Genomic DNA, 22,156 nt, shown 5'->3' on the forward strand with positions numbered 1-22,156 from the left:
GGGGGGGAAGAAGCTAAGTCTTCATCGGGCAGTGGGTAGACCATGTCTGCCAATATTGATCATTAATCTTGGACAATATGCAGCTTGTAGCTGTGGCCCCTACGGTACCAGGGACACGAACTTGCCAGTAATGGCTCGCAGCCTTGCGTGACGCATTCTACTACGACGACTACGATGTCGAGCGGTGCTCTCGCGTGGCTGGGCGGCTAAGTAAGTCTTAGTAAGCCTTAGCCAACCCCTTAGATAACCCCTTAGCCAACGTCTTAGCCAACGTCTTAGCCAATGCCTTAGCCAACGCCTTAGCCAACGCCTTAGCCAATGTCTTAGCCAACGCCTTAGCCAACGCCTTAGCCAATGCCTTAGCCAACGCCTTAGCCAACACCTTAGCCAACGCCTTAGCCAATGCCTTAGCCAATGCCTTAGCCAACGTCTTAGCCAACACCTTAGCCAACGCCTTAGCCAATGCCTTAGCCAATGCCTTAGCCAACGCCTTAGCCAACACCTTAGCCAACGCCTTAGCCAACGCCTTAGCCAACACCTTAGCCAATGCCTTAGCCAATGCCTTAGCCAATGTCTTAGCCAATGCCTTAGCCAACGCCTTAGCCAACGCCTTAGCCAACACCTTAGCCAATGCCTTAGCCAACACCTTAGCCAACGCCTTAGCCAATGCCTTAGCCAACGTCTTAGCCAACGCCTTAGCCAATGCCTTTGCCAACACCTTAGCCAACGCCTTAGCCAATGCCTTAGCCAACGCCTTAGCCAATGCCTTAGCCAATGCCTTAGCCAATGCCTTAGCCAACGCCTTAGCCAACGCCTTAGCCAATGCCTTAGCCAATGCCTTAGCCAACGCCTTAGCCAATGCCTTAGCCAACGCCTTAGCCAATGCCTTAGCCAATGCCTTAGCCAACGCCTTAGCCAACGCCTTAGCCAACGCCTTAGCCAACGCCTTAGCCAACACCTTAGCCAATGCCTTAGCCAACGCCTTAGCCAATGCCTTAGCCAACGCCTTAGCCAACACCTTAGCCAATGCCTTAGCCAACACCTTAGCCAATGCCTTAGCCAACGCCTTAGCCAATGCCTTAGCCACCCCCTTAGCCAACGCCTTAGCCAACGCCTTAGCCAACGCCTTAGCCAACGCCTTAGCCAACGTCTTAGCCAACACCTTAGCCAATGCCTTAGCCAACGCCTTAGCCAATGCCTTAGCCAACGCCTTAGCCAACACCTTAGCCAATGCCTTAGCCAACACCTTAGCCAATGCCTTAGCCAACGCCTTAGCCAATGCCTTAGCCAACACCTTAGCCAATGCCTTAGCCAACGCCTTAGCCAATGCCTTAGCCACCCCCTTAGCCAACGCCTTAGCCAACGCCTTAGCCAATGCCTTAGCTAATGTCTTAGTCAATGCCTTAGCCAACGCCTTAGCCAACGCCTTAGCCAATGCCTTAGCCAACGCCTTAGCCAATGCCTTAGCCAACGCCTTAGCCAACGCCTTAGCCAACACCTTAGCCAACGCCTTAGCCAATGCCTTAGCCAACGCCTTAGCCAATGCCTTAGCCAATGCCTTAGCCAATGCCTTAGCTAACGCGCCATTGTCTCTCCACCGCTCCGTCTCTCTCTCTCTCCCACACCACGAGTCGCCGTGTGGATCTTGCTGATCGTGGGGGCACGTGTTCCTCGCGACCACCTGCTATGGGCCGGCACGTATGTGGAACTTCTTTCGCGCCGTACGTAGCCAACCGTGCTAATCGGAGGTGCGGCGCGGAAGCGGGGCAAGGTGGGGGGAGGGGAGGGGCAGCACTGTGCCCGACCGCCTTTGTCTTTCCATTGCTTTGTTTCAGTTTTGTTTCTCTCTTTCACGTACACAGACTACACACACCGCCACGCACTGATGTGGATGTCAGTGACATTCAAAAGCGCGTGTCTGTAAATGGATAAGACGTCAACCTTGCAATATTGCAAAACGACTGTATATGTGTCAACTGAGTCACCGGGTGAGTCGGTGTCTGAATATATTATCTTTATAAACACGTAACAATATATAACAATATAACGTGTTGTATATAACAATATAACGAGAAAGTGTGAATTTACACTTGCCTATGGTAAAATCAATGCATCAGATCTCGTCCGATCTCGAAAGCTAAGCGGGTGTGTGCCTGGATAGTGCTTCAAAGAGGTACTCCACGATCCAGGCGGCAGTACAGCAACGTTCAATGTTGCTCTGTACTCTGCACGAACGTCTATGCCCCTCCCCCTCCGCTTTCGCTCACCGGCGCGGTGAAGTGCATCGTTCAATGACTCCCTTACGACGCCGCGCACGATGTGTGTGGGGTGGAGACGCTGGTTATATCGAGCAAGTCGATTGGCAATAAATAGAACTGTGCGCGCATTGAAATCGATACACGGTTGGGGTCGTGGTTTTTGTTTGCGTGCTTGACGTAGAGCGTTGCGTGAGCGTGACTCTTAACACTCGGCGAGATTCAGTCTGGAACTCCATTCCGTGAATCTGAACATGCCACGTGTGTTGTTATGTTGGTGGAATTAATAGCCTTGATGAGAGAATTGAACAAATATAATATTCCATGACGAGTCTGCTTAGGCTAAATTCCACTCACATCTACTGTGCACACGCAGCACACTTTATGAAATTGACTGAGGGAGGCCATACGCAGTTAATATATTATAATAGTTCTTTACATTTATGAAGTGCTCTTAAACAATCGTTCTCAGGGCGCTTATGTGTTTAAAAAATATATTTAATGTAATGCCGGTTTTTTTCCGGAGCTAAGCAACAGGGGTTTGAATGCCTCCTGTCGTGTTTCATTGTTTCAGAATGCCATTGGTAATTATGTGTCTACACGATGCCTGAAATGTTGTAAACTCGTATTTGGAGAGACCCGATTGGAGGGGGTGGGGACACAACACAACAATGTGTATGTTGAAAAAAAAACGAATTGAAGATAAATCTCAATCGAAAGTGTTGAATATAAAAAAGAGACGAAAACAAAAGTCGCATTTTGATTTGCAACGCTTTTGCAAATCGAAACGCAACCATTAAAATCAGCACACTAGTGCGGCCTGAAAAGGAAAGTGTCCAACGAGTGCGCGTTTACCAGCTCTGACACGTGGATGCCAAACACGGAACACCGTGGAAGAAAATGAAATGAACGTTGAAGGGCATGCCAGAATAAGGGTGCACGCTTGGGACTAAGCCGAGACACGGAATAAAGGAACGCGTGGATCATGGAACAAACGTAAATCAAATTTCGTAGCGTTGTCTCGGGAAAAGCAAGTGGGCCTCTTTTTGTAAGAGCGCATCGCTGGAAGACAGCGACGGTCCCACGGACGAGAGAGGGGCTGGTGGGTGGATGGAGCAGCAACAAAAAAATGAGACGGCGAGTCTGAGAACCCGACCCCACCGCTGCCGCAGTGGAGTGAGACGGAGATGACGGTCATCGCAAGGACCTCGAGGGATATGGACGGCGTGGCGAGGCGTTCATCCTGCAGTGAATCGACCCGAGTTCGGCGGATCTTAACCTGGGGTGCACTCACCCCCAACGCCCCCCCCCCCCTGGGGGTGCGAGACGCTCGTTCTGGGGGTTCGAGGCGTGATCAGATTTTTTGTTTAGAAGGTAAATAATCGAAACACAAATTCAGCATGGCCACGTGAGTACAGATAGTTTGTTTCAAACCTATGTATGTATGTTTCAAACCGATGGATGTATTTATTAACATGATACATTTTTTTTAAGATTGAGAACCAAAGGGGTGCAGGGCTGCAGTAAAGAACCACGTCGTGATTTTTTATTATTTGTATTAATTTTAATAAAAAAATTTACCTACGTGACTTTACCGAAAAAACTAAGAGTATGAATCTTTGCAGTCACGAAAGCTTCAAATCTAGAAAGAACCACTGCTCTAGTCGATTATGATGATGGTGGTGATGCGCATTGCCTAAAACGTAATTTTTGTTCGTATTTTCATTCAGTAATGCTCAATATAGCTCATATTGCTAATCGATTTTAATCAGCTGTTCCACCTCCAAACGACCACGCGTTGTTTTAACCAAAGCTGCATCGTCGTTGATATATATACGCAGGCGTGTTCTGTCGGCTTCTATTTATACACAACAAATATTTCGCTGCGAGAACATACTCGTCTTGGTGTAAAACGAGAGATCTACAAATACGACCGCCACCAGTACACGGGAAATCTCACCCCCCCCCCCCCCACCACTCCTCTTGCCGTCTATCAGTAGTCAGGGACAGCACCCCTACGAGCCAAATGGAACGACCCACATCGGAAGAAGAGTAACCACATGTGGGATAATTGATGAGTTGGACTGCGCCAATTTAGTCTACGCGGGGTATGTTTAGAACGCGTGTTTATTAACCAACATGCACCGAGGCCAAAAAACGCCAAAGGGGGCCAGCAACGAAGGTACATGATGATATACCCGAAACGAATTAAGTCGTAGTTGCTTCAGAACTAAAACAAACAAACAAAATCCCATGGGCCCATATCTGCATCCTACGCCGTGGCTGGTTGTCTGTGGCGCTATGGGTAGAGTTGCGAGAGGCGCCACGTCTCTGTGACGCTCACGAGGGCGAGACTAGATAAGAGGTGGTGGGGGAGGGAGGCGAGCGGGTTTGGCTTAAGTAAAATTCTGCAGGAGAGTTTGGCAAGCGCGGCGTCTTTAATTTGAAATTGGCAAATGCACAATGTCGGTCGTTTAATCTCAAACCCTCGGCCAAAGCAGCCACGGAAATAAGGAATTCAATATGTTTTGTGTTACTTTCCTTTGTCTAGTAAAGCCTACACAGCATGTGCGAGTGCGTCCTACGTATTTGCCAAATTACGAATGGCACGTGCATGTGCTGCGCTGTAAGAGTGCGTGTATGAGCAGTTGGCATGCGCCGGCAATTGTGTTAATTTTTCACTCGGGGCGCATTCTCTCTGTGAGCCGCGGGCCTCTTTCGCAAGTTCTCGATGAGCATGGCCTGCCTTCCCACTTATCTCTCTCTCTCTCTCCCACCGTGAGATTTACCTCGCTTTACATACCGACTCCCAGTCAGTCGCATGCTATTGTTCAAATGACTCGCCTAAACCGATGAGCCGTGTTTCCCCGGCTTCTCGTGCCTATGATTACAATTGATTTGAGCGATTCCTAAAATTTGCCGTGCATAATTATAATATATATAAAAAAACACATAGGTTATCCAGTTCATTATCTTAGCGCAGGTACAATACGAGGCTTGCGATAACCGACTATAAGTGCGTGCTTTGACAGCCATTGGCAATGTTGTCAATGCAGAAGCTCTCAATGAAAATAAACGTTTCCTCCAAAGCACACACGGCAGCCAAGGAGAGCAATCTGGGGGGGGGGGGGGGGGGTGGATCAGTGGAGCGGTGGCGCAGCAGTTAGCGCACTGCGCTCTGAACTCGCTTGCATAGACGTTTTAGATTCATATCCACGGCTAACACCAGTCGGGAGTGAGTTATATCCCATTCTGTCCTATCCCCCCCCCACACACACCTTCACGAGAACGCATTGAACCAGCGTGGTGAAGTATGGTCGAAACAAATTCCTAAGTCGCGGCGAGGGGGTGTTCACAGCAACGCAATGGAAAATGGCTGTAAATTAATAGGGTTAATCCTATTAATCCATGGTGTGACTATGGTAGTTGCGGTATTAGGTTATTCACAGACGGATAAGCAACGGGTCTGTGGTTCACGCGCATATAAGTTACTGAGAACGGAAGAGCGGTAGTTTTAATAAATTAGAATGTTTCAGATTAAATCGCTGAACTATGTTTCTCTTGGACAGGCCCGTGTGTGTGTGTGTGTTATTCTATGTTTAACCATAAGAAATGTTTACACACCACATGCCCCTGTACGTTTCCCCTCTCTTCTAACATTTGCCATTGCAATTAAACAATCACTGTCAACGGCAAAGACGCAGGGCTTAGCAGCAACATAGAACACACACCGCATCAATAATATTAATATATAACAGATATAATAACAATTATTCATTATTATTCATAAAATGTATTTACAGCCCTGGTGCGGGATCTTTCTCTCCCCGCTGCACGCTGGGGGGAGGGCAGAGTTTTACGTCTCAAAGTGGAACGTCCGCTCCTTCCTCTGCTCCAGAATCGGACTGATGAATCCAAAGCTGTGCGCAATTTTATTCTGGTTTTTTTTCCCCCCGACAGAGATCTGCATGAAATCCCCCCCACTACTTTTAAGATGTTTATCTCTACCATGAGTTACTGTTTCATCTCTCTCCCTGAGGAAGAAGACCATTTATGAAATGCCAATTACCGACTTCGGTTTTTTTTTAGCTGGCTTTGTGCTCCCCACAAGGCACGCTATCGATGCGTTGCGCTCGGTTTTTTTGTTGCGTGTGCGTGTCGCGTTCTGGTTACTTATTCGCGTCCAGCGCTCAGCGCGTTGAATCTCTCCGTCCACACAGCACATTGCCGACAGCCCCGTGTCCATACGCAAGGCGCGTCTGTACACAATGCAGTAGATCCAGCTCGAGCGGCGCAAGCGTTTGATGAATCACGTTTACTCAACGGACTGGAGAAGATTGCGCTGGGTGATGCACGTGCTCGCTGGAGCACGTGGCTGTCGATGCGTCGCGATGGAGGCGACCGGAGCAGCCGCGTGTCTCAACGCCCTCTCCGCCACTCCGCTGCTGGATGAAGGCCTTCGCAGTGATGCTTAATAAGGCAACAGCGGCGCAAAGCTGCTCACGCTGCCTCGCTCACAATTGAGACGTTGCAGAAGCGTGCTGGCTCATGTCACAATGCGCCGATTAATTAAGGCATTCCCATGCTGCTTAACGGAGGGGATTGTTTGACCATACTTCACCACGGTGGCCAGTGGGGATTGGCGAAGGAGGGAGACGGGGTGAGAGGGCGGGGGGCGGCAGGGGCATGATCCCACAACCGGTTCAGATATCGCCGATTGCTATCCATGGCCGAGAATCGGATTTAGGTCGCTAGCTTCCTGGTGGAGTGCGCTAACCACTGCGCCACCGCTCCAGAGTGACCCTGGCCGTGTGGCGCTGTGGTCGGCGCTCTTGACTCGCAACTCGGCATGAGATTTCGGGTTCAATTCCCGGTCAGGGACTCGGGCTCATTCCTTCATTTCCCCACGGGGTGCCGATACGATAGAAAAGCCACGGTTGATTCTTTGTCCTGTAGACTGACCGTCCCTCCCGCCCGTCACGCGAATGTGGAATTTCCCACCACTCGTGCAGGATGCTGCTGATGGAGGTGAGTGTCGCACGATTGACTCGGTTGACCGCGGAGTTATTTTAGAGCGCAGTCCGAGTTTGGTGAAGCCGGCAATCCGAGCTCGATTCCTGGCGTCAGTGGCGAGTCGTATCTGAGTTGCGTTTCCCCCAAACCAGCACTGACCAGCATGGTGAAGTATGGTCAAAGAAAAACGACAATGACCCCCCGTATTGCCTTAACAGACTGTTGGGGTAAGTGATGTATTCGCAAACAGCGCCTATGAAGGCCGGCACGGCACACGAGGGGCTTTGGTGGCTAACGCCACACCCGGCCGGCTTTCCCCCAAAACTGATGTTTGCACACCGCATCGGGTACTCGTTTGAGGCCGAGTCGACTTAGGGGGAGGCCCAACACCGTCGCAGATATTCGTGACTGCTGTTGATCGTGGGATGGAATCGACCTCGGGTCGCCGCGCTAACCACTTGCGCCACCGCTCCACGTGGAGAGGCGCTCAAACAATGCCCAGAACGAACCGACAACCGTACGTGGAACTCCATCGAGCAGCGAGGAGATGGCGACAAAGGGCCGAACCTGAAAAACAAACTTCGTAGTCCGTTGTAGCGAAGCGAGGCGGCGACAGCGCACAACGTGAATTGTAGCCGTGCGCTATCATGTTGACTTGTTGGGGCGCTGTATTTGCACAACGGAGCGTGCGGCAGAAGGTAACGCGCGCGCACGTGCGCGTGTTGGCGTCCGATGCGCTCGTCACAAACAAAGGTGGAGGGGGTGTCTCGTGAAAGTCGGCGAATTGTCGCGACTCTGTGTGCACAGGCGCACGCACAACGCGGGGCACACGATGTAAGTTGCGATGTCTAATCCACTGCTGGACGATAAGGCCTTGTTGTTGTCCGCGCCCTATCGGCGGCCACGTTCGGTTGGTTTTTTTGTTTGTTTTGTTGATCACAGTGAACCACGCTTTGTCAGTGGAGAGACGTCCAGTCATACGTTCATTTATCACTCCTCGCTACTGATGTTAGCCGGAGCAGGGGATCGAACTTTTACGGCCAGGGTCCACAGTGCTGGTAGTGCACAGATGCACATCGCTTTAAATGTGGTGCGTAATATGCGCGACTTTACTGTTCTGAAACGAACATCGTCTATTAAGTGTGTGTGTGTAAATATATGGATTCGTAATTAATATAGAGATATGTATATATTAGAAAAGAATATATAAATGAGCAAAATATATATTTCACACGTATATTTAACGAGACACAACGACAGTGAAATACATATTAGCTTGTGAAAGTAATGCACAACGATTGGTTTCCATGCCTATTTAACCCCAGACGGTGGTTATAATGTCAGAAGCGATGAGCACTCGGAACTCCTGAGGCTAAAACAACTCCTACGCCTTTCGATTTAAAGCTTTCGTGTCTGTAGGGAATCATCTTCTTGGTTCTTTCGGTAAAGTTACGTAGAATGGAAATAATAAAATAATAAAAATTAAACATAATAAAATTATTCTCACGACGTTTCGGCCACAATGCAAGTAGCCGTCCTCAGGTGGAGAACAGGTCTGTCGAGGGGACAGAGTCTGTGTTTTATTTTTTTTATTTTATTATTTCCATTCTACGTGACTTTACCGAAAGAACCAAGAAGATGAACTCCTACGCCGTCTTCAAAACTTTACAAATTATTCGGCGCTGCCCCTGGATTTCCAGTTGTGCACAAACAACAACTTAACATATTCGCCAAACAACACCGTGACCTCTTAAAAATAAAAATATATATATAAAACAGCTGACGTTTCGGACAATGGCCCCTTCTTCATAGGATATGATAATCAGAAATTGCCAAATGGTCAGTAACTGCTCACACTGAAAATGTGCGTGCAGGCTGGAAATAAAAAAAAGAGTAGCCCAATGATAATACTAATATTGTTATTAATTGATATTGATATTATTGATAATATTATTATCAATCGGTCCACGCACCTTACGAATGCAGTATGGACAAATGTGCTGTGACGGGCGAGGCGTAATGGGAATCAGAACGTGTATTAACACTGGAGGAATCCGATGAGCTATGAAGCTCTTTATCACAGGTGTTAAGCACTTCGCACTTGTCGCCTCCTAGCAATCACCTTGTGCGTGTGGCGTTCATTCCTCGTACGGTCCCACAAAGTCAGACTCGTATTCTTGGTTCTTTCGGTAAAGTCACGTAGAAGGGAAATAATAAAATAATATAAATATAAAACAATAAAAATTCTCACGACGTTTCGACTGGAACACAAGCAATCGTCATCAGGTGGATTTCCCTTCTACGTGACTTTACCGAAAGAACCAAGAATATGAATCCCTGCAGTCACGAAAGCTTTGAATAAGAAAAAAGTCAGACTCGTTTAAAATGCAACATTCTCGTTTCCCGTCTTTTAGTTATGATTATCCTACGTGGTGTGTTTTTTTCACCGACAAATATCGAGCAATTCAACCAGCATTGGCTGAAGCAAAGCATGCCCGACGGCTGCTGCTGCAGCTGATGATGATGATGAGACACTGAGTTGTTGAAACAGGTCCACGTACGGTGCGAAAGATGTTCAACCTATCTTCTTGGTTCTTTCGGTAAAGTCACGTAGAAGGGAAATAATAAAATAATAAAAATTTAACATAATAAAATACAATTCTCAGCCAATGCGTCTGTCTTTCCGACAGACATGTTCTTCACCTGAGGACGGCTGCTTGCGTTGTGGCCGAAACGTCGTGAGAATTGTATTTTATTATGTTTTATTTTAATTATTTTATTATTTCCCTTCTACGTGAATATACCGAAAGAACCAAGAAGATAAATCCCTGCAGTCACGAAAGCTTTAAATCGAAAAATGTTCAACCGGCATGCATAGCACAGTGGACTTGTGTTGGGCCAACAAAAGCACGCCTGCCTCTGTCTGACGAGACGCCGAATCTCTCCATGGGTCCAAATTGTGTTGCGTCTATTCAACCAATGCTGCTGACAAGATGCACTCCCAAGTTACCGTGCCACCGGAGGGTTTTGTAATATATATACGGTATATAATTGCATACATATATGTTTAAGTCGTATATTCTTTCATGTGGAGAGTAAAATACGGGAATGTAACATTATTTATCTTATTCTTGGTTCTTTCGGTAAAGTCACGTAGAAGGGAAATAATAAAATGAAAATATTAAACAATAAAATTCTCACGACGTTTCGCCTGCAACACAAGCAATCATCAACAGGTGTTGTGGATTTCACGCCTGATGATGATTGCCTGTGTTGCAGTCGAAACGTGAGAATTTTTATTGTTTTATATTTATATTATTTTATTATTTCCCTTCTACGTGACTTTACCGAAAGAACCAAGAATATGAATCCCTGCAGTCACGAAAACTTTAAATAAAAAAATCATTTATCTTATTTTGGCAAAAGGATAACCGTCGTTAGGAATAGGTAGAGTTCGACACGCCTGTAAAAGTTCGCTGTCAACTTGTACCCGCCATGTCGGCTCGTGCACAGGCTTCCAGGGTTCACTCTCCAACGATACAAACGTCGTACTCCCGCGGCTATGGGGAGGGTGTGTGGTTCGCTTGTGGGAAGCCGTGCTTAGTTTGCTGGCCGTCTTCAGTTTGTTTGCATGCAACGTACAACGACTCAATGCCCCGATCCACAGATCCGAAGGAGACATCACAACGAAGACGCTCGGCTGGGCTTCACCACGTGACTACATCGGCAGCCGTACGAAAGGAGACGTTCATTTTCCTCCCCCCGCACCTTCGATTAGCACGTTTGGCAACGTACGGTGGTGCGAACGAGGTTCAACGTACCCACGCAATACTGCGCATCGGAACCGGCGACCCGGGTTCGTTTGCTGCTCACGGATAAAACAAAAAAAAGAGGCGAATATTTGAACCGATCCTGGGCCGGCATCCCTGAGGTCGACTCAGATGTGTAAAACGTCAGCACTGGGGAGACAAAGGCGGCCGAGCGTGGTTGCTGGCCACCCTCGTGTGCCGTGTCGGCTCGCTACAACACGTGTCCCAGCAGTCTGTTATTTAAGTACAAGGGGCATATTTGTCTTTGAAGCTTCATCACCATCGCTTAAACTCATGTCTCGTTATGTCTTCTCCATGGACACTGTCTGTGACGTTCTAATTGTTGGTATATTCACCCACGAAACCGGCACAAACTAAACTGCTCTCTTCTTGGTTCTTTCGGTAAAGTCACGTAGAAGGGAAATAATAAAATTATACAAAATTAAACATTCTATTATTTTATTATTTCCCTTCTACGTGACTTTACCGAAAGAACCAAGAAGATGAATCCCTGCAGTCACGAAAGCTTGAAATCGAAATTTTATTATTTTTTATTTTTATTATTTTATTATTTCCCTTCTACGTGACTTTTACCGAAAGAACCAAGAAGATGAATCCCTGCAGTCACGAAAGCTTGAAATCGAAATTTAAGCTGCTCTCGTAGGAATCATGTTGCGTGGTGTTTAACGTGGACTGTATATCTAGAATTTGAGCTTTGGTGATTCCCCAAGCATACTCCCGCAAGGGAAGAGGTCAATCATTGAAATATGTAAACGATGACTGCACTGCGCGTCTGAGTTGTAATGCGGGGGAAAAAACTGGTCGAAAGTTGTGTCTTTGTTTCACCGCTGCCTGTTTCTTGTCGGGATGGTGCTCTGTGCTGATGATTTCTAGTTACGATGAAGCTGGTCGATAGTTGAGTCTTTTCTTTCACTGCTGTTGGGATGGCCACATTTTCTCAACCCATTGAGACGGTGGTTCTAAATGTACAAACATGGTCACACTTGCAGTTATTTTGGGTTGGTGGTTTGGATTAGGCTGAGAGCTTTTGTCCATGCAATTCACATGTGTGTGTGTTTTTTTAAACCTACCAACCAGAAAAGCTCGGATATACATATATACATACCAATATATAGTGGCCATGCAAAACGATCCACGTAAATTATACAATGTTTATCTACGTATGTACTTGGTATATTTACCGTTCATATAAAATCATGTTTAACGAGTCCACAATTATACCCGTATAAAGAGGCAGTTAGATGTTTTAATGATACGGAAGACCTACTAAAAAGCGCCGTATCACCACCGTCACATTTTCTAACCTCGTAAAAAAAATTCTTTGATTGTAAGAGTTTACAATTTTACTTAACGTTAACAGCAATACAACTGTAATTTATAAGCGTGATATATTAAATTGCCGCCGATGGATCATTGCTTTACGACTTGGGCCACCACAATAAAGTAACCCACGCTTCATTTATATATGTGAACAATAGGCGTACGCTAGAACGAAACTAAAGTGTATCGTTACAAGGCGGGGTAACTATTCGTGAGTATATTGTACTACACTATTTAACACGCCAAGGTTTTCGCGACGAAAATATTACGAATGTCGAATCGTACGAGTTACAAATGTGTGTGTGTGTGTCGTACACTCCTCCTCCACCCGACACAGCCAATTAAATAAAGTTGTCACGCGTTGGACAAATGCGCCGTTGTATTTCTGCTCTCAGCGCACCGCCGGTCACTTTTGGAGAGCGATTCGCGCAACATTTAATAATTGGGTACCTAAGCGATCACTTATTAAGACGTAAATAGAAAACTGATTCTATTAATATAAGCGGTATATCATATATACATTACCTAAATGTGTACTTCGCGGACTATATCATTGCTTTTGTTTAAAACAAGGATTGTTCCTAAACTAATTTAGCATGTTTTACAATTATTACACTCACTATACTATTTATCAAACATACCCTCTCAAAATTCGCACATCGTAAGAATTATTCCTACGCACAGGTAACGCACGCACATAGCCTTTTTTTTACTATAATTTGGCCAGTTAAAGAAAGTTGTTTATAATGTTACTGCTGGAATTAAGCCGACTGCATGGGTCATGCATTATCACAACGAGATGACGCAGAGCGGCTTGAACTGATGGTAAAATTGCTTAATATGCCGACTTTAGGAGACCACCTCCATCTAAAAAATGCACTGCTAACATTCGGCACCTTTATATAACAATTGTGTACAGAAATTACACCTATGGGACAGGCCAGGGTTTTCCCAAACTCCATTCCTTTGCGGCTCACCACCACGTTACGTATTTCCGCGTTCACCAATTGCATCCCTATTCAAATACAAGTTAACTCGGTCCAGCGCAGCTTGCACGCAGTGCGCTACGCAATTAGCGTTGTCTGCGTTAATGGAGCCGATTCAAAATAAGATCAAAATCTGTGCACACGCGTTCCACGTGCACGCGGATAGCGCTAAAGGCTTAGCGCGTCACGTGGGCCGGGTTTAACAACCATCGGGCGCGTGCAGCGTGGACCGAGCTAATAGTAACGTGGAGTACAATGGTCAACGTCGCGTGGTGGTGGTGGTGGTGAGCCACGCGGACCGGCGTTTGGGAAACCCTGGGATAGATATTTACAAAAAACAACATCGCTAATATTATCATTGTTGTTGTTATCGTTATTAAAGTTCCACTTCTAAGCAACACTGAACGAGTTCATATATACACAAAGACAAAGATCCCCCCCCCGTATAGCCTCAACAGACTGTTGGGGCAAGCGCTGTTATCGAGCACCTATGAAGGCCGGCACGGCACACAAGTAGGGGTGGGGTGACCAGCACCACGCCCGGCCGCCTTTGTCTCCCTAGTGGCGATGTTTACACACCACACCAGGTACTCATTGGAGACTGAGTCGACGTACATATTGTTCCACACACACAAGTAGTCCGTACTGAATAACCACATGCGTGTCAAGATCATTATTCTCCACTGACTTCGCACCCTCTGCCACTCGTTCCCTCTTTAAAGTCAATAAATACCTGCGGCCCGCTTGTTTCCCGTCGTACAGCGGCTTGCGTCAGATGCCCGTCGCAAGTTAAGCCGCTACATAAACCAAAAGGTTGTTTTGCGTTGTATATATTCTTTAGACATACATACACACATATATAAATGTGAGAGACGTGTTAGGCTTAGCAGCGGTACAAATTTGTGGGGGGTGGGGGGAGTTTCAAAGTCCCCGACCGATGAGATCAAGAAACGTAAAAGGCGTTGTAGGATATATGTAAATATGTGTTTTTGATACTTAACAACAAATGCTCCTGGAAAATAACATTGGTCCGGAAGGATCCTAGACCATGAGCAAAAAATAAACAGCGCAGAACTTTGTATTAAGTGAAGAGACGAAGCCAGTGGTCGTTTGTTTATTAATTCCAGTTTTTGTTTTTATAATCGCGCCTTAATCGCTGTGCATAAAAGCATTAACCAAAGTTTTCCAGCGAGTGTACGGTCAACGTTAAAGACTTGTAAAATACCCAGTGACTGGGGGGGGGGGGGGGGTGTGTAAGCCAACCCGCCGCTCTTCCAAAGCCACACACAACACCAACAACATTGTTGCGGCCACAATATTTGCACACGAAAAAAATGTTTGGGAAATAGGGATTATATTGGAGGTATGGATTTAAATAATATATATATGTTTACACGTTTCAGTTAATTTGCCGTGTGCATTGCAATAATATATCATCATCTCGCTCTCATGTACGTGTGAGACGCATTCTTTCTAAAACGACTGCGACCCACGGCATTCCGTCCACCTCGCTCTTGTCTGTGGTATTCACTCAAAACACTTTGCGTGAGATACTGACGCACAGTTTCGTCAAACTATTCACATCGCTCGCGGAACTGAATTCGCCGTCGCCACGGATTCCCTTGTTGTGCCCATCGTTGTATCAGCCAAATCCACATCGATATTCAGTCTCGCGTTTTCTCATTACGCGTCCAACAAATAGAACTTGCCTTTCACTAATTCTTCGTCGTAATGTTCCTGTCTGTGCCTGCTATGCGTGATACACTATGTGCTGTATTATCTAACGAACTTCGTGTGTATGATGAGTATTCATTCAATCGTGGCTTGCGAGCTCGAGTTCATCTCAAGGGGGCTCTCGTGTGATTGAACCAACACGTGCTTTCGTTAATAAATGGCCGCCTACGTTGTCAAAGCGCTCGAATCACAGCCGTCGCTTTACGAATTCCTCCGGTCATAAGTACACTCAAGCCCATGATGATCGTGATGATGATCATCATCACCATCACTCGTTCAAGGTCGCTAAATGAGCAGGCCTACTACCACTTTGGTGGGAAGTTAACAGCGGACGTGTTGGGGAGGAAGGGGACTGGCACCTCCGTGTTCAGAACACGACATCGTCGTTCGCGGCTCTGCGCTCGTCTGAGAGAGGAAGGGACGCATTGACATTCCAGCCCGGGTGTGACTCCACTGCTAGATGACGGCTTTATTATTTGATAGGGGGGCCTATGCGGTGATAACTCGGACTGATTGGGACCGATCGCGAGCAATGAAGACAAAGACGATGGCCACTGAAGGACACTAATAATCTTCCAGAAGGTTCTAGGAAGCTGAAATGTGGCACAAATATAGTCGCGTCTACGCTTTTCTAAGCAGAACAATAATACGTGTTTTGAGTTTGAACCAGATCAAACTCGCGGCGCGGAGGATTTAATCGGTTTCACTCATAGCGCAGAGCCAACCTAGAGTTTCGCATCGTTCCAAACTTCGCGATAATCGCTTACAAATACACCCCCCACGCTCCCACTTGTCAGTGAATCAAACACAGAATTCGCACGCCGTAGAGTGTGACGCGAACGTCGATAAATAGCGAGGAGTTGCCCACCAGCGGGGCGATGAGCAAAGGAAGCAAAACATTTTGGGGCTCAATCAGTTCAAGGTGCCCCGCCATTCATTTGGGAGGGGAGGAAATGCCAGCGCATGAAATATCAGCTGAAATTTAAATCTTCATGAATATAACAAGCTATTTTTCATTAAACAATGCAATTCATCTCTTTTGTCTATCTTATCTGCAAGAAAAAAATATTCTGCTTAGCCCCCCCACCACCACCCCCCAATGAGCTATAACCACCGCTGCATGGCTACCAGCCACGTGCGTCCCACGAAGTGAGAACGTGGCCCACGCTACCCAGCGGGCAACAGGCGCGGCGCGCGACTCACCTTGCAGGGCGGCCCGGTATCCCAGGATGTCGCTCACCGAGTGCGACGAGGGCCATGCCCTGGGCATGCACATGGAGCCCATGCCCATCCCGACCCCGACTCCTACCCCGGGCATCGCGGCGGGGCTGGGCACCTTGGGAGCCATGGCGCTCGGGTACGCGTAAATGTGATTGTACGGAAGGGCGCCCGACGGGGTCGACTGCCCCTGCTGCTGCTTGGGGCCGTCGTAGTGCGAGGAGCTGCCCGCGTTGGGCGGCTGCGACAAGGTTGCCGATCTTGTTGCGCAGGATGCGGCTGATGGAGCTCACGGAGGGCACGTTGTACTTGTCGCAGACGCCGTCGGCGAGCAGCTTGTCGCGGATCTCCCACGCGAAGATGCCCGGGTCTCGCTGCTTGTACGTGCGGATGTGGTTGACCACGTTGGGGGTGGTGACGCGCGGCTTGCTGCCGCCGATGGCTCCTGGCAGGATGGAGCCCGTCTCGTTGTAGCGAGCCAGGATCTTTGAGACGCAGCCGTGGGACACGCGCAGCTGGCGTGAGATGTCGCACGGCCTGATGCCCAGCTGCGCCATCTCGACGATGCGCAGGCGGATGGCGTTGGGCAGCGGTCGCCCGTTCACGAAGACGCCGCCCAGCTGGTTCACCTCGCCGAACGACTGGTCTGTGTGCGTGCGTGATGATGGTGGTGGTGGTGGTGATGGTGGTGAGGGTGGTGGTGATTATGATGTTGATGGTGATAGTGGTGATGATGATGACGGTGGTGGTGATGGTGATGATGATGGTTATGATGGAGAGGATGGTGGTGGTGACGATGGTGATGATGATGGTGATGATGATGATGTTGATGATGATGGTTATGATGGAGAGGATGGTGACGATGGTGGTGATGATGGTGGTGGTGATAATGGCGATGCGCGGCGAGAGTTATTGGGTTGGTTTATGATATTTTTAAAAAAACTGTAATTTGTTTTTAGCAAAATTGTTGAATTGATCAATAATACATATTCATAAATCACAATTAATGCGTTCGTCAAAAATAAAATCGTCATGATAATTAGTAAAAAATAATAATCATAATCGAACATTAAAAATTGTCAGTAAAATACGTACTCGAAAACTATATCATCATTATTATAATAACCAATAATAATATTCACTATGAAAAAAAATATTGAACAAATTTACCAACGTTAAAATATTTGTATCGAACAAAATAAATCTTCAAAAAAAAGAAGTCTCCATTTATCGCGACGTTAAACCTATCCCATTATAATATGAGCACAATAAAATATAACCATCGTGAAAATTAAATAATCATCATGGGTCGCCATCGCAAAAATGAAAGTATTAAAATAACACAAAGAATGAAATCATCATCATCATCATCATTAGCAATCATCCATCAGGTTCACTCCGGACCTCTCCAAGTCCACGCTGCTGCTGCCATCACCAGCCGGCCGCTGTTAAAGGTGTCGGGTGTTGGGGTGTTCACGCGAAATATCTGATCGTGAACGACAACACCACTCGCTGGCCTGCTCGCGTGCCTCGATGCTAATGCGGGCGCACATTCGACGGTAGGCTATATATTTACACCACACCATAACATTAAACAAGGACGAAGGCAAAGATCACCCGTATAGCCCTCGCAGACTGTTGGGGCAAGTGCTGTTAGCGAGCACCCGATGAAGGCCGGAATGGAATACGGGGGTGGGTGGCCAGCAGCACCACGCCCGGCCGCCTTTGTCTCACTTAGTGGCGATGTTTACACACAGCACCAGGTACTCATTTGAGGCCGAATCGACCTAAGGGCGGCCCAGGACCGGTTAAAATATTCACAACTGTTATTGGTCGTGAGCGGGAATCGAACTCGGGGCGCCGGGTTCGTAGGGCAGTGTGCTCGGTCTATGCATCCTCAAATGAGTACCTGGTGCGATATTAAAGCATCGCTACTGGGGAGACAAAGGTGGCAGGGCGTGGAGGTGGCTACCCATCTCCTCGTGTGCTGTTTCGGCCTTCACAGTAGCTCACGAATAGCACTTTCCCCGATAGTCTGGTAAACGCTCTATGGGGGTATTTGTCTTTTAATAGTACATTTTCCGGTATGAATTACGAAATAAACATACTTTGGAGGACCTTGTTTTGTTGTATACTATTTATAAGCATTTAATTATTTTTATTAGGGGTGCCCGGAATAAGGATCGCATGTTTTTATTTTAAGATAACTTCTGAATAATGTCAAGAATCGCATTTTTAACAAATCTCAACAGATTCGTCAATAACATTGCATTATAACAAGTGACGTTTCAGTCAATGGACCTTATTCATGGCAGAGAGATTAACTTCACGGTACATAAAGATCAAATGCATTGGTTTTATTTTCTTGAAAATTACTGGGTACATTTGCGCGATCACTATTTTTGTCATACGAAGCCCCTGTATATGAACTAAATACAAACTCTCCATATGAAGAAGGCCCATTGCTCGAATCGTCGCCTATCGTACATTCTATTTAATGCGGTGTTATCGATGACTGTGATAGTCTAACTCTAAATCTTAAGCCACGTTCTCATTATCGGTCAACAGACAACCCGACATTTGAAATAAACGTACATTCTGCTGTCATGCGTATTCGCACTAATGCAGATTGGTTAACGTATACGCGTAGGAGTTTTAGATTTATATAGTATCCGTTTTATTCACATCCATTAGGCAAGTAAAATCCACACTTGTTAAAACTTTTAAAGAAATTAAGTGTTATTATTACAAAAAATTGTAACCCCACGCTAAGGCACTTGACCACCCAAGCAATATTATAGGGATTTCTACCAAATTATATATTTTATACAATTCTTTGAAAATACTGTTGCAGGCTATTGTATTAAGATCGTTCGCATTTAAATCACACACCGTGGAGTGTATGTATATATATGTGTGTAGTGGGGAGCCGTAGTGCAGTGGTTAGTGCCCAGCGCTACAAACCCGGCTTCCCGAGTTCGATCAACACCAGGGACGATTAATTATCCGAACCTGGTCCTGATCCTCCCCTAACTCGACTCAGCCTCGTATGAGTTCTTGGTGCGACGTGTAAACATGACCACTTGGGAGACAAAGGCGGCCGAGCGGGATCGCGAGCTACCAAATACGCACGTGTGCCTTGCCGGCGTGCTAACAAGCAGTGCTTTCCCCAACAGTCAGTTAGGGCTATGTGCGGTCTTTGTCCTTGTGTGTGTGTGTATATATACAGTGGGGAGTGGTGGCGTAGCGGTTAGCGCGCTGCGCTATGAACCTGGCGACCCGAGTTCGATTCCCGCTCACGGCTAACACCAGTGACGATTATCTGAACGCGGTGTGTAAACATCGCCACTGGGGAGACAAAGGCGGTCGGGCGTGGTGCTGGCCACCCCACCCCCTCGTGTACCGTTCCGGCCTTCATAGGTGCTCGCTAACAGCACTTGCCCCTACAGTCTGTTAAGGCTATACGGGGGGTCTTTATATATATATACTGAGGAGGTTAAACAATTGTACACACCCTGGCGTGCTGTTAACCCATTTTGCCGAGTAAAATAAACGCCACTCACTTCAAATAAATCCGGTCAGAATAAACAAACCCCGGACGATGTGAAAATCTAAACCATCTCTTAAAAGGAAAGGGGTTAAATAACTCCTAGACATGCACTACTGTTCGCTGCTCTCCTATAAATATAATGTGAGTTATTACTAAATAAATAACTGCTCAAAGCACGCGCAGCCTATATTAGGAATTACTGCAGGGGGGACGTTGAATACCAGAAAACTATTCGACTGTTCTCTGTGTTTATTAATTAATCATATCGTTTTATATAGTTACATATCATAAATCTGTGTATTCGTAGCCGACAACGCAATATTCGATTTCAAATCCACTGCCGGATTTTGGCTTTCCCAGAAAATATATAGATAAGATTCAAAACCGCAACACGTTTCTCAATAACACTGCCATGAATTAAGAAAAAATTGACACGCGTGTATATATATAAAAGGCGACGTATTCGAATATTACTCTAATTTCATAGCAGAGTATTTTCGCCTATTATACATGATCATTTCCAATCTATGGCAAATTATTGTTTCCGAATGTGTGTTCAATTATTTGCGCTGGTGGCCCACTTGCCAACAAATTGGTTTAATACGCCGAGAGAATAAGTTCTGGTATTGAATAACAATGTGTGGTGGACACGCGAGCCGTTTCCGTCCAATGCTTATGACCCTACCACCTTTATTAGGCAGTGCGCGCAGCACGCGATACTTTCACACAGAAGAGTTCGGAACGCGTGTTGTTGTTGTCATTATTATTATTATTTTGGGCCTTGCCACATCCATCTCGCTCATCTAAATGTATTATTTATCACAAACGTCGTAGCAATCAAATATATAAATAGTAGTAATATTCTTCTTGGTTCTTTTCGTAAAGTCACGTAGAATGGAAATAATAAAATAATAAAAATAAAACATTATAAAATAATTCTCACGACGTTTCGGCCACAACGCAAGCAGCCGTCCTCAGGTGGAGAGCAGGTCTGTCGAGTAGACAGAGTCTGAATGACACACTCCAGGCTTGGAGCGACTATTTAAGCTGGGATGGAGGGGGGAAGGGCGCCTTGACAAAATAATTTGTATTATTTGTATTATTATTATTGTGGATTCAAGTGGCATTGCCTTTCAACGATAATGCCCCGCGCAACCAAGCCAGCCTAGCAGCAGAGTTCTGACAATTGTCAGATGATTAGAAGTTGAAGCCAGGACGTACAGGCGTAAGCGTGTACTCTCGTGTTAGTGCCGTGCTTCGATAAATCCCTATTACAGTACAACCAAGCCAGCCTAACCGCGTTACGGAGAGAGAAAACAACTAATCTAGTGATGCAAATTTGAGATCTGGGAGGGGGCGTACAGGCTGTACTCTGGTGGTGGCTCACGCCGATAATTCCCTGCACAAGCAAGCCTATCAGCGGAGCGCCGGAAAAAAAATCTCGAGTGGCGAGACATCGAGCCGTGCGGCACGAGGCTGAGCGATTACGCGCGCGTATTTCGCAGCGCGTGTGCATTGTTGCGAGTTTGTACGTAGTTCTCTCTCTCGCTCGCGGCTGGGTGCGTGCGTGGGTTACACGGGCCGACGGACAGCAAGCGAAGCAGCAGCCTTACCCATTGACAGCTCCGTCGTTGCGCGTGGTGCGGCGTTAATCCTCCGAAGTCAAACGTCTTCAACTCTCCTGTCGGTTCACTCCGCGCAACACGGGGACTTCGCGTGGCCTCCTCTGCGCTTGTCTCGCCCCCAGTCTTGTACTCATGTACACCTGTGCAGATTTATATTCGCCTGCTGCTGCTGCTGCTGCTATCGCTTCTGTTGCTGCTGCTGCTTGTTGACGCTGCGTGAGAGAATTCTACATGGATGGGAGGTAAAACTAATCCTGGAGTGGCCCGCAACTGCTAACTTGATGAATCGGTGTGCGTCGGCGCGCGCTGTCAGTTTGATAAACTGGGCTCCTCACGGCACTATGCAGCGCGCTCCCAAGCCGTGCAGGAACCCCTAATACGATATCCTATAAGCCTGGCTGCCGGGGGTACCTGATATAGCGCTTGAGAGAATGTCGTTAGCTCACCCACCCCTACCCCGCCGCCTACTCCCCCACTTCCCCCTTACTCCCCCCTACACCCCCACCCCGGACCCTCCTCCTTCTCCCTCCTCCCATACCCTCGCTGGCCCACCACCACAGACCGCGCTCCCCCCATTCATTCAATATTCATGTGCGGCCGCCGCTGCAGTCACACCGCCCAAACT

At 47.0% G+C, this 22,156-nt stretch overlaps 1 protein-coding gene across 1 annotated transcript in view; it reads right to left on the reverse strand.

The window, feature by feature from the left end:
- Positions 1-21,939, reverse strand: part of PAX9 (paired box 9) — a 46,698-nt gene extending 24,759 nt beyond the window's left edge. The window contains 3 exon segments of the mRNA XM_061579135.1: positions 16,342-16,585; positions 16,587-17,002; positions 21,520-21,939. Coding sequence (XP_061435119.1) covers positions 16,342-16,585; positions 16,587-17,002; positions 21,520-21,523 — 664 coding nt within the window. The 5' untranslated portion in view covers positions 21,524-21,939.
- Between the last annotated feature and the right edge of the window lie 217 nt (positions 21,940-22,156).

This window comes from Lethenteron reissneri, chromosome 8 (assembly GCF_015708825.2).
Source record: "Lethenteron reissneri isolate LAM-NWPU_2019-01 chromosome 8, ASM1570882v1, whole genome shotgun sequence".
NCBI lineage: Eukaryota > Metazoa > Chordata > Hyperoartia > Petromyzontiformes > Petromyzontidae > Lethenteron > Lethenteron reissneri.